At 48.6% G+C, this 12630-nt stretch overlaps 1 protein-coding gene across 3 annotated transcripts in view; it reads right to left on the bottom strand.

The window, feature by feature from the left end:
- Positions 1-7482: 7482 nt before the first annotated feature.
- Positions 7483-12630, bottom strand: part of SLC9A6 (solute carrier family 9 member A6) — a 56970-nt gene continuing 51822 nt past the window's right edge. For all 3 annotated transcript variants that reach the window (XM_047764421.1, XM_047764420.1, XM_047764422.1), the window contains one exon: positions 7483-10167. In XM_047764421.1, the coding sequence (XP_047620377.1) occupies positions 9895-10167 (273 nt within the window). In that variant the 3' untranslated portion in view covers positions 7483-9894. The remainder of the gene's footprint in view (positions 10168-12630) is intronic.

Below are 12630 nucleotides of genomic sequence, written 5' to 3'. Positions count from 1 at the left end.
AATTTGGAGTTCCCGTCGTGGTGCAGAGGAAATGAATCCGACTAGGAACTATGAGGTTGCAGGTTCAATCCCTGGCCTCGTTCAGTGGGTTAAGGATCCAGTGTTGCCGTGAGCTGTGGTGTAGGTCGCAGACGCAACTCGGACCCCTAGTTGCTGTGGCTGTGGTGTAGGCCAGCAGCTACAGCTCTGATTTGACCCCTGGCCTGGGAACCTCCATATGCTTCGGGCATGGCGCTAAAAAGACACACACACACACACACACACACACAAAACCCAAAAAACAAAAAAACCCAATGCACACAATTTAAGGAAATACCTATCAGGACCAATATTACATTTTTTTGTGTGTCTCTTTAGGGCTGCCCCCACAGCATATGGAGGTTCCCAGGCTAGGGGTCGAATCAGAGCTACAGCCACCAGCCTACACCACAGCCACAGCAATGCAGGATCCTTAACCCACTGAGGGAGACCAGGGATCGAACCCATGTCCTCATGCATACTGGTCGGGTTCGTTACCACTGAGCCACAACAGGAACTCGTCCATCTGTTTTTAATGATCGCTCCCGTGGATCATCTTTCTCTCAAGGTAGCTCTGAGATGACTTTTCCCACCGACTCCGGAGGCAACGAAGACTTCATTTTGGAAACATTGGCTGGGTGAGCTGGTGACTCACACCTCAGATGAATTAATAAAGTTAGGAAAACAAAAACCAGACGTTTCCTTCATCTCGATGCAGACCTCTCTGCTTTCTTTTGTCAGTTATACCGTCCACTGCTGATTTCCTTCTCTTGAAGTAAGACAAATCCTCAATTTTTAAAAAGTTTGCAGCTCTGCATATTTGCTGAGCTCCATCCCAACCGTGGCTACGGGGCTCAAACTTCCACCGGGCCTGCAGCTCCGGCCCCAACTGGCGGAGCAAGCTCGCGCCACGGTCTCTGCGGACAGCAGACCGCAGGCCTCCGGATGCTGGGCTGGACGAGCTAGAGAACTCTTGCAACAGCCTTTGGGGAAAAGCTCGTAAACCTCTCCAGAGCCAGCAAGGGTCTGGCCAAGTAGCCAAGTGGCTTCCTTTCCAGGTCCGGGACTCATCCTTGGCCCTTGACCCTGCCGGAAAATGCGTGCATTTTAGAGCACCCACAGCATGCATTTCTGCTCCTCTGGCCAGACCGGTGCAGGAGGACACCACGATCCAGCCATCGTTCCCCGGGAACTTCGGAGGTTTTCTGTTTTTTTGTGAGGAGGGGAACTCGTTTTTTTTTTCCTGCATCTATTGTGCTTTGGTTAAAGCAATTATTTTCCCCAGACACCACCCAGAGCAGAAAGCTCCAGATGTTCCTCGGTCACGACGGGAGAGTGTTTCCCGAGCTGGCATCCGCTCCCAGCTTTCCCGCCTGGGACCCTCAGTTCCTTTCCCTTACCCTCTTTTCCTGATGGGGCTCCACCTTCCAGAGGCAAATGTCGGTTCATACCTTTCCTGCCTACGTCTCTGAACTGTCATAAAAGGGAGTTTCTAAAACGGTAGCTCTGCCGTCCCACCCATCCTGGACATCATAACCCTGCACAGACACTTACTCGGTACATGTAGTCTCCGGGGCCTGTTGAGTCTACTGACCACACATCTGCGTTTGCTCCCTCCTCTCCATTCCCACTGACCTTTCTAGGGTCCAGGCCATGCCTTCTTTCACCCGGCCAGGTCTGGACCCACCACCATCCCTGCGTCCGCTCCTGCTCCGTCCGGGTCAGTCATTCTTCCTACTGCAGCCACGACAAGAGTGATCTTTCTCAGACCCAAATGTGGTCATGTCTTCCATACTCTGCCACCGCCTGGTAATCTAGGGGGCATGGTGGCCTGGGAAGATTCCTTACACCAGCGAGTAAATGTGGAGGTGTTGGCTAAAGCTAGGTGAAAGTCACAGAAATGGCAGGGCCTTCCTCGGCCTCTGAGCCCTGTCCCGGCTGCGCATTCATCATCCGGACTTTCCTCCATGTTGTCTGTATCCTTGCTAGTCTCTCCCACTGGATCGTGGACCCTGGATCTTGTTCAGCTCTTAAAAAACAAAAAACAAAAAAACCAAATTTTTATCTGTCTGTCTATGTCTCTATTATCTATCTTTATTTGATCCCAGCCACTTGAGGCAACGCCAGATCCTTAACCCACTTAGTGAGGCCAGGCCTCACGAACACTGTATCGGGTTCTTTTTTTTTTTTTTTTTTTTTGATAGGCAAGAAATAGATTAATTACCATAGGACACTTGTGAGAGATGCAAGTAGGCAGGCATGGAATCTCTGCCCCAAGGATCCGGTGGGCTACAGTTTCATAATCCAAGGGGAGTGGGGCTTGGAAAAGCCCACCTCTTCCTATGTCGGGTTCTTAACCCAGTGAACCACAGTGAGAACTCCTTGTTCAGTTCTGTATCCACAGCATCCTGCACAGTGCCTGACACAGAGCAGACATTCAAAACTAAATAATAAGAGACAATACCCTCTCCCACAAAGGCAATGTGTTAGTTACCTACTGCTGCCATACCAAATGACCACAGGGAGTTCCTGTCGTGATGCAGCAGAAATGAATCCGACTAGGAACCGTGAGCTTGCAAGTTTGATCCCTGGCTTCACTCAGTGGGTTAAGGATCCGGCATTGCCATGAGCCGTGGTGGAGATTGCAGTTGAGGCTCAGATCTGGCGTTGCTGTGGGAACTTCCATATGCTGCGGGTGTGGCCCTGAACATTTTTTTTAAAGTGACCGCAAACACAGGGCCTTAAAACAACACACCCTTGCCATGGTTCTGCAGGTCAGGAGTCTGGTGGAACGTCACTGGGTTAAAACCCGGTGTCAGCACGGCTGCCTTCCTTCTCGTGGCTCCATGGGAGACTCTCTCCCCTTGCCTTTTCCAGCTTGAGACCGCCTTCCTCTGTCTTCAAAACCAGCAACCTAGCGTCTGTCCGTCCCTGCTTCCGTTGTCACGTCTCTTTTTCTGACCACAGTCAGGAGATGTTCTCTGATTTTGCAGGCCCATCTGGATGATCCAGGATAATGTCCCCATTTCAAAGTCGGCTGATTAGCAACCTTAATTCCACCTGTAACCATAATTCTCTCTGCCGTGTCATTTAACCTATTCTCAGGTTCCAGGCATGAGGGTGTGGACACCCTGAGGGGTCGTTATTCTGCCCACCATCAGCAGCGACGGCGAGGGCCCCTTTCTAATAATGCTTGTCACATGATTGCAAGGCTTTTACCTAATTGGCTGCAGCTGCCTTTAGATCAAAACCATGATTTAGTCACCTCTGCCTCCCTCGGGCCTGGCCCAGGGCTCAGCCCACATGAGGTGCCCAGTGTTTGCTGACTGGAAGCCAGGAAGTAAAATACTGGTTGGTGGAATGTTTGAATAGCAACTTCTTGTTTCCCCTTAGAAAATGGAACTGTGATGGTTGGTCTCAAGAAAGTGTTAAAAACCCAATTTTGTAGCACAGTCAGGGGGTCCGTTGGCCATTATCTGGCTTTCTCGCACTAAAGTAGCTCTCACATTGGAAAAAACAGGCAAATCTTCCATTATCTGACAGAAGTCTTCCAGGCTCCTTGGATGACAAAAACAGCGCACATGCTTTTTGCTTCGTCCACATGGGAACACAGCTGTATAGGAAATTCAAATTAACAAAAGAAAAAAAAAATCAAGCCATAAAGCCTTGTGACTCCCAGAGCAACCGAGAATTGAATACTTCCCAAGCAATTTTGGTGGGATCAGTCTTTAAACACACAGCGAACCGCTTCAGTTCCAACAAATCTGGAGAAATTAAACCTTGTGTCCAAGAAGTGCTCTCAGAGCTTCCAATGTGTTTTTCCATCACTGCAAAAGAAATAACTCGCACAGCGAAGCTGCGGGTCTCTCCAAACCCCGTGACCATCAGCACCCAGGGGAAAATACGCGGGACACCAAGGGTGGGACTCCCAGGCCGCGAGTGCAAGTGCAGCCGGGGCGCCCTGGTAAAGGAGAGGGGCTCTTTCACTCGGCGGACAGAATTGTCCAGACACGGTCAGGTCTCATGGAGCTCACGCGCTGCAGGCATGGCAGCCCCAGCTGAGCCCGTTCTCAGAGCTCGGCCTTCACCGTGGCAACCGCTTGGGAAACCTCCAACTTGCTGAACTGGAGATTCTGAAGGCAAAGAGCCCACAGCAGAAGCGGGGTCTGCAAAGGGTTTGCCGTGTTTTATTCATATAGCACCTCATCAGGAAGAGCTTACGGAACACGCAGGCTCCGTTTCAAGAGCCTTCTGTATTCCGGTCAAAATGTTTCAATGTCTATCACTTCAGCTGATGGCCCAAACAGGCCTGGCGGCTGCTTGGGGCCAAGATCATAATCCAGTACCTACCGCAGCGCTGGCACATGACAGTAGCTCAATAAATGCTTACTGGATCCGTGACCTGCCATCATTTTTGAGAGGAAGAAACAGGCTCGGAGAGGTTCAAGCGGCTTCCTGATCCCGCCCAGAGGCAGGCGGGCTGGGACTCTGGCCTTGGCGTCGTCCTGCCTTCCCTGTGCTGTCCTCCCAAATCCAACTGCCTTCCCTCCGCGTCAGCGAATGTTCGTGGCGCATCTACCCTAAACCAGCCTTCCCACCCCGCTGCCCGGCTGTGCTCTGCCTGGCTGCTTCCTGCAGGTCCTAGTTCCAGTGTGACCTCCTGAGCGGGGCCTTGTCACCGCCGGCCCCTCTCCTTGCCACTTAGCCCGATCTCTGGAGTTACCGGTTTATTTACTTTTTAAATTACTTAATGAATTTTATTACATTACTTACTGGTTTATGACGGACCCCTCCCCCCACCCGCGAGTGGAAGCTCTGTGATGCCGGGGGGCCGGCTCAGACTTTGTGCAGACACCGTGGATGAGGGACACGAGGCCACGGGAACGCAAGGCGCACTCATGAAACCGGCTGGGACAATGGACTTGGGACTTGGGGCGAGAGCGGAAGATGCGAAGGGGCGGGGCTGCTGGCCTGCGGGCGGCTGGATGTGGCTGGATGGGGGACAGGCGCCAGCTCCTCCTCTCCGAGGTCTGAAAGCTGCACCCAGAAGGGGGCTGGGACCCCGCCTCGGAGGGGCGGTGGGGGAGGCCGAGGGGGAGGAAGCTGCAGGGGCAGGTTTGGGTTTAAGTGCTCCTTGCGAGGACCGTCCTGCACACCAGCGCGGCCGTGCTAAGAGGGTCGCCCGCATCTATTTTATTCCTCGTGGGAAGGAACTAGCGTGGCACCGGTTGGCCTGGCACTCAGTGACTATTTGATTGCACGAACGCTGTGCGGAGGGACAGCTACAGGAGAGCTGTCACTGTTCACAGGGCTCGGATGGTCCCTTCCGCACCTGCCCATCACCTGTGTGACCTCCGCTTCCTCTTGGGGGTGAACCTGAACTACCACGCGGTCAGGAAAAGCTTTCCTGTCCTATCCCCAAATGACAGTCCGCTCCCAGACGCTCCCACACAGTGCCACCACAGCCCTTGTGATGACGGCACTTGATGTCGCCTGCTGACTAGTCTCCTACCAGCAGGCGGCCGGTCTTTCTGCATGAGTGGGTCCCAGCAAGGCCTCGAGGTGGCCCTTGGCACCCGCTGCAGAATACGCTCTGTGAGAGCAGGACCGCTGTTGAGTTGTTGGCTGCTACAGCCACCGTGCAGGCCACCCATTAAGTGCTCAAATATTTCCTGAGTGATCTAATAACCTCATAGCTGAGAAATCAGAAAGGCTCGGCAACATCTCATAAGTGGTTGACGTTTCACGATAAGCAGGCAGTAGAGTCTGGATTCGAACCCAGGTTTGTGAAACTCCAAAGCCTGGTTTTTTTTTCCTACTACACCAAACTCGGCGGGCACAGAGCCGCTGTTCAAGACCGCATGCGCTGCCCTAAAAGGTGGGCTCCCTGGTGAAATGGCAGAAGGCAGAGTGTGAAGGCTTCGTCTGCTGGCTCAAAGAGATACAGGCAGGCACTGCACTAAGAATTCGACTCGAGAAACTTTCCAACCAGGGGAACTCGTGCAGGACAGCCAACAGTGCTGCAAATGGAGTGACAGGACTGCAGCTCCATGCCCTACCCTACCCTACCCTGGTGACAAGCAGATGGTGGCCAGCAGGACAGATGCCTGCCACCCCCTTCAGCATCCTTCTGGTTATACTAAAGTGGACCAGCATGTCGCCTGCCACTGGAGCCAGTGGAGCAGCAGTTAAGAAATCTAGACTTTGGGACCAAGACTGGATTGGAGTCCTGGGTCTGTCACTTCCTGGAAATGTGACAACTTCGCTCCACCTCAGTCTCCTGATCTGTGAAAGGAGAATAAGAGAATAAACCCTCACAGCATGATAAAGATTAAAGTAGAATGTGGATGAAAAAATACCTCCTACTACACATCGCCTGGATCTAAGGGGGCTCAAAATATGGGAACTACTATTTTTATCATTCCCGATTTATTTCAAGCCTCCTGCCTCAATGCTGCATCACCTGTGCGGAGGACTTCCCATCAAGGAGTTTCTGATTAAGTCGAGACACGTACATTTTCATTTCCTTACACGCGTGCGCTGAGTCAGGTAAACACATGTACTCGCTTGTGAATCAGGAAACATGAGTCTGTTCAAGAAATGAGCCTGTGTGGCGGAGGCCACCACCTGGGTCTCCCACTGGACCATAAGCAAGGAAGCTGGCGTGGCTGGCAATGAAAGACAATAATGGCGTGGTCGGTGCCATTACCAGACTAAGCAAAGTCACTGTCGGCAGAGTCTAACCTACGAAGCTTCTTACGTACAAAAAGAAAGACCTGTCTTTAATTTGGCAAAAAGGACTATTCGGGTGATCATGAGACCCAACTTGGAACTGCCTTTCTACCTAACTGGATAGAGAACTTACTCTCCCCACATAATGGAACTAACATTTTCATGACATTATCCACCACTGAGCTAACAGGCTACAAATCAGTGTAACAGAATTTGACTGCTTTGAGTCATATTTCTTTTTTTTTCTTTTTTTCCTTTTGTCTTTTTAGGGCCGCACCTGCGGCATATGGCGGTTCCCAGGCTAGGGGTCGAATCGGAGCTGTAGCCACCGGCCTACACCACAGCCACAGCAACGCGGGATCCAAGCCGTGTCTGCGACCTACACCACAGCTCATGGCAACACTGGATCCTTAACCCACTGAGCAAGGCCAGGGATCGAACCCGCAATCTCATGGTTCCTAGTCGGATTCGTTTCCACTGTGCCATGATGGGAACTCCAGAGTCATATTTCTTAAATGGTCCGATTGTGACTAGAAGCAAATGCATCCAGCCTTACACATAAGCACCAAAAATGTGCCGCCCCATAGGTTATGTCCTGCTAGGTTTCGGTCTGTTGTTTTCCGAAACATCACTCTTTCCCCTTGCCCGGGGGGTATACAGGTACCCAAACGAATGAAGTCGGCCCTCTTGACTTCTCACTAGAATAAACTGTTACTCAAGCACGGTGAGCAGTTCTTTGCAAGGCTATAATTTTTTTAATGACAGATTTTCCTAAAAGAAACCACTATAACATCTGTCCAAATACTCCAAGGGAAAACAAAAAAATACATAAAGATTAAAAGTCTATTACTTTAACAGCACACTGCCAAACACGGACAACTAGGATCAAACGCCAAGGAACCTTAGAAAATAACTTGAAAAGATGCAACGTTCAAGTCATTCAAACATGTAGGGTCCACAAAGAACAGAAAAACAAGTCCAAGAACAGTTGTACTTGTGCATGATGGGAACTCAGACCGTCCCTCATCCAAGTTCATCCAGGTGTCTCAAACCAACAGATGTGTGTGAGCAGAGGTGGTTTTTTCTCTTTTTTCTTCTTTGCTTGGAGATGTGCACACAGATTAGAGGAGAGGAGAACCTTCCAGATGCTGAGCTGAGCACAGCAGACTTGGTTCCCCTTTGATAAAGTACGAAGGCAGATTTAGTTGACTCAAGCTTTACCGGTTTCCCTAGAAAGTCTCATGCATGCTGAAACAGAGGAGTTACTGAATTTGTCATGCTAAATATTTACAGCCATTTTCACAAAGTGAGCTCGGTAACTTGATAGGATAAAAAAAGGTAGTTGTTAATTTCTTGTATAACATTTTACAACGTGAATGACTTAACGGGTAAGTGACGCTGAAGTTCAAAGTCCCTCAAACACACATTGACAAGAAATTATTACTGCATGAAGAGGCACACATCATAGAAAATGCACACTTCACGGGGTTCCTGCATGGCAGGAAAGTCGCTACCACTACATGACAAATGGCAATGCCAACAGTTAGAGCTGCCACTCAAGGGTCCAACACTAGAATTCCCTTAAAATCAGAAGGAGTGTTTGCATCACAGCAAGGAAACCTTCGGGAACATACATACATAATTTGTTTGGGACAATTTGACCATCATGTAAACAAATCCATTTTTCAAATTGGGTAAGATTTAAGGCAATGCTATTCAGGCCTGAGGGGGGCAAGCCCACAAGAGTTTCTATTTTTCTTCTGAAACACTTACAGGTCAGAATCGACATCAGAAAGGATCCCCCCTGCTAAGCATTCAATGCACCTTTGGGTATTTTCAGCCTTACAAAATAGAACTCGCTTTCACTCTCAACATGCAATGGGAAATTGTTATGCACTCTTGCTTGAAAACTGTGAAAGACGAAAACAAAACAAACATGGCAGCTCAGGTATCTCCTATGAAAAAGTTACACGCAAATAACGACAACGACACACGGTGCACACAGAGGAGCGAGGCCAGGCCCATGCGGTAAGCTCGCCGCGGAGCCTTCTGTTTCTCCCAGGACTGGCTTGGGTGTAGTGTGGAGCGCTCATGGGTTTATAAATTAACTTTTCACATCAATGACAGACTAACGAAGGACGATTAGACACAGTAAGTTCAAAAATTTTACATTTTGCTCCTGTTTGGCTGCTAAAGAGCAGCAATTTAAATTGATATAAAAAAAACTTCTGACCACAAAGCTTACTATACAGATAAAGTACACAATCAAAAAGTAAGCAGCAACTGAATTTCTTACTTCAACTGATCTGGTACAGAATATTTACACAGTTGGGAAGAGAGCTCTCTGAAACCGCCACTCTCCTCCCTCCCCTCCAGGCCTCTGCCCCTCGCTGCCCCTCCAGATGGAAATCAAGGGCTCTGAACCAAAGAGCTGTGCTTTGGCTAAGAGCGCTGCGCCACGCAACTCCTTCCAAGGTCTTGGTCTGCAAGAAAAGAAACCGAGTCTTGGAGGTCATCTGCAGCCTGCTTTTCCGAAGAGCACTGCACTGAAGCCCCCAAACCTGCTCTTTCACTGCGAGGGGGAGAGGGCCTTGCACTTCACTCCCCAACCCGAATGGGGCAAGATCCGCCTCTCGCACCACAACAGACAAACAGGAAAGAAAGAAGTGACGACTGAAGAAGGCAGCAGCAATCAACCCAAGTTTCCCCGACACAGGAGCTCCTCCGGCCTGGGCTCCCCAGAAATAACACTCCCTCTTCCCTCCCCCTCCCCTCCCACAAAACAAAATGAATTCACATCACAAGAACTTGGTACTCTGGTTAAGTGTCAGGTAAATATAAGAGTCAATCTGTCACCTTGCACACTTGAACTGAGACATAAAGCTAAAAGAACACATGACATCACTGTGAAATTAACTTTCTAAAATAGCTCCGGTCTACATAGTGCAGCCAAGAGGACGTAAAAGAATATTTTGTTCACAATCTGCCTGGTGCAGGGTATTTATAGTCTTTCGAGGCCATATAAATAGCATTTATATAGCTTAAACATTCAGAGACATGCACTGGGACTTTTTAGGTAGTACGAATTTCTTCATGATCACATGTGCAAATTTTACAGATCACTTAAGTGAGTAATTAGTGAGCCTAGGCTGGACCATGTCTCGTATTATCTAACAAATTTAACGGGGGTTCAGAATCATCCATAGGAAGAACCAGGCGTGTTCCCCGAATGACCAGTTCGTGGTCTCCAAGTGCGAGCTCCCGATCCAAGGCGTCTTCAGAGCTGTTTCCCACAAACCTCCTCGGGGCTCCGGATGTTGCCGATTCGGTGTTGACGGTAGAATCCCCATACGTCAAACTAATGTCACCATCATTGAGGATAAGATCGGAGTCATCATCTTTCAACTGTTCCTGGTTCTAAATGGAAGTAAGTTTTAAGAATTGTTATCCAAGTCAGGAAACATTTCCAGTGGTAGAATTTTCAAGGATGTTCTATTTAAACGCAGCAGGAGCTGCCCCCTCCACCACCCTGCCCTTAGTACAAAGTCTACAGTCCTGACCTCAGTTTCAAAGACCCTGTGTGGCTTGGACCCTGCAGCTCCATCTGCCACTACAGTCTGATTCCCTCACCCCGGCCGCCCCCAGGCTGAACTGCGGGCGGCCGCGTCCTCTCACCTCCTGTCCCCTGTCCCCACTTCCTGTTAAGTAGAGCCTACTTACTGCTGAGGTCTGGGCTTAAAAGTCACTTTCTCCCGGAGCTAGCTTAGGCGTCCTCCTGTCCTCAGCCCTCTCCCTAGAGGGGCACTTAGCCTCTCTCATAACTGCACACGCAGTGGTCTGCTCCCCCACCCCCCAGGCCCTAGGAACCCTGCCGCTGTCCTTCCATCACCTGACAGGCTGGCACACACAGAAAGTGCGCACTAAATGTAAGTTCAACCGATTGTTGGGTGGATTTATATAAATGAAGCTTTCACTTCTCTATCAACAACGCCTAGAAATCAGTGTCCTTCTCTGCATAGACTGAACCCTCACTACATACTGGTCACCCAGCTCAATAAACCTCGGTTCTAATGGAAACTTTGGGCCAAAAGAGTACAATTAATAAAGTTCCACAAAAGGGTTAAATAGTCCAGCATATACAGTGTTATTTTGGTAAATTAATAAATGTATGTGTACAGAGAAAAACCTACAAGGGTATTCAACACAATGAGGATAGTGAGCTCTGCATGACAGGATTGCCAGTGGGCTATTTTTTCTTTATGCTTCTGTACTATCTGAAATTTTATCGGAATGAAAACATATTTGTTTGGAAAATCAGAAAGTCATTTTTTTTTAATGTAAAGAATAACAATCACTCTAAACACTCATATTGATTTAGCAAAAAAAAGTCTGTGACTACTCCTAGAGGGAATTAGAACTGACAGAAACATCCTACACCCAGCTCTCCTATCCTGTGTATGCTTGAAAATCTCAAATTTGTCTAAAATAGTCAAATAGAGTAAGGACACTTGGACGAAAAATTTTTAAATAATTTTAAAGTTGCTGTTGCTAGGTATTTGCCTAAATACTCAAAGACATGAATGAAAAAGCAAAAAAACCCATGCCACCAACCAGTCATAATCCCTTCCTGCTCACACTAGTTATAAGAGTAAGTCTGGAGTGTGTGTCTATCGCCTAATTCAACAACACTCACAAAGCTCTGTGGCGCCTTTACACATCGGCAGGGGCTCTTCAGCACCTTCTAACATCTTTAATAAGTTTGAGGTTTGGGGCATTATCTATCAAATTTTAAAATGCACATGCCTTTTGATGCAACAATTCAATCTTTAAAATCTATTCTAACTTGATATACTTGGGTAAATTTATATATACAAGAATATTCACTGTAAACATGGTTCATAATAACAAAAACAGAAAAGGAAACAACTTGAAGGTCTAGCCACAGGAGGCTGATTACATCAAGCTTGGTAAAGCCACACTATGCAGCCACCAACAGAGATGGTAAGGGACTGCGGGGACTCTTAGAAAGGCATCCACTGGGGGGGTGGGAGGTTGCGCCGGGGGTTTGGGATGGAAATGCCATAAAATTGGGTTGTGATGATCGCTGTACAACAACAAAAAGGAAGGCATCCACAATATATCATTGAGGGAAAAAAGCAAGTAGCAGGACGATACTCTTGTTACGATCCCATCTGTGCAAAACAATAACAAAGCTCTCTCTATACACATGTGAGTTCGTGTAGATAAACTCTATCAGGGGAATCCACATTAAACCCTTATAAAGACTGTCTCTGGGGGATGTAGGTGAGAGAAAGAGGGCAACTTTTGTTTTTCACTGTCCATTCCAAAATATTTGTACATCTGGCCGCAAGCATTCTACTTTTATAATTTAAAAAGTAGCTAACGTAACAAAAAGTAACATTAAAAATTAAGTTTTGGAGTTCCCGTCGTGGCGCAGTGGTTAACGAATCCGACTAGGAACCATGAGGTTGCGGGTTCGATCCCTGGCCTTGCTCAGTGGGTTAACGATCCGGCGTTGCCGTGAGCTGTGGTGTAGGTCGCAGACGCGGCACGGATCCCGCTTTGCTGTGGCTCTGGCGTGGGCCGGTGGCTACAGCTCCAATTAGACCCCTAGCCTGGGAACCTCCATATGCCGTGGGAGCGGCCCAAGAAATGGCAAAAAGACAAAAAAAAAAAATTAAGTTTTATGGTTTTTACAGGTTATATTGTAACCCCCTCCCCCCCAAGAGATGTTGAATTCCTAACTCCCAGGACCTGTGAATGGAGCTGATCTGGTCTTTGCAGGTGATCAAGTTAGGATGAGGCCCTTGGTTGGGCCCTGATCAAGTACGACCGGTGGGTGTCCTTCTAAAAAGGGGA

This window comes from Phacochoerus africanus, chromosome X (assembly GCF_016906955.1).
Source record: "Phacochoerus africanus isolate WHEZ1 chromosome X, ROS_Pafr_v1, whole genome shotgun sequence".
NCBI classification, from domain to species: Eukaryota; Metazoa; Chordata; class Mammalia; order Artiodactyla; family Suidae; genus Phacochoerus; species Phacochoerus africanus.
The sequence above is the reverse complement of the archived record's forward strand: the minus strand, read 5'-3'. Positions and strand labels throughout refer to the sequence as shown.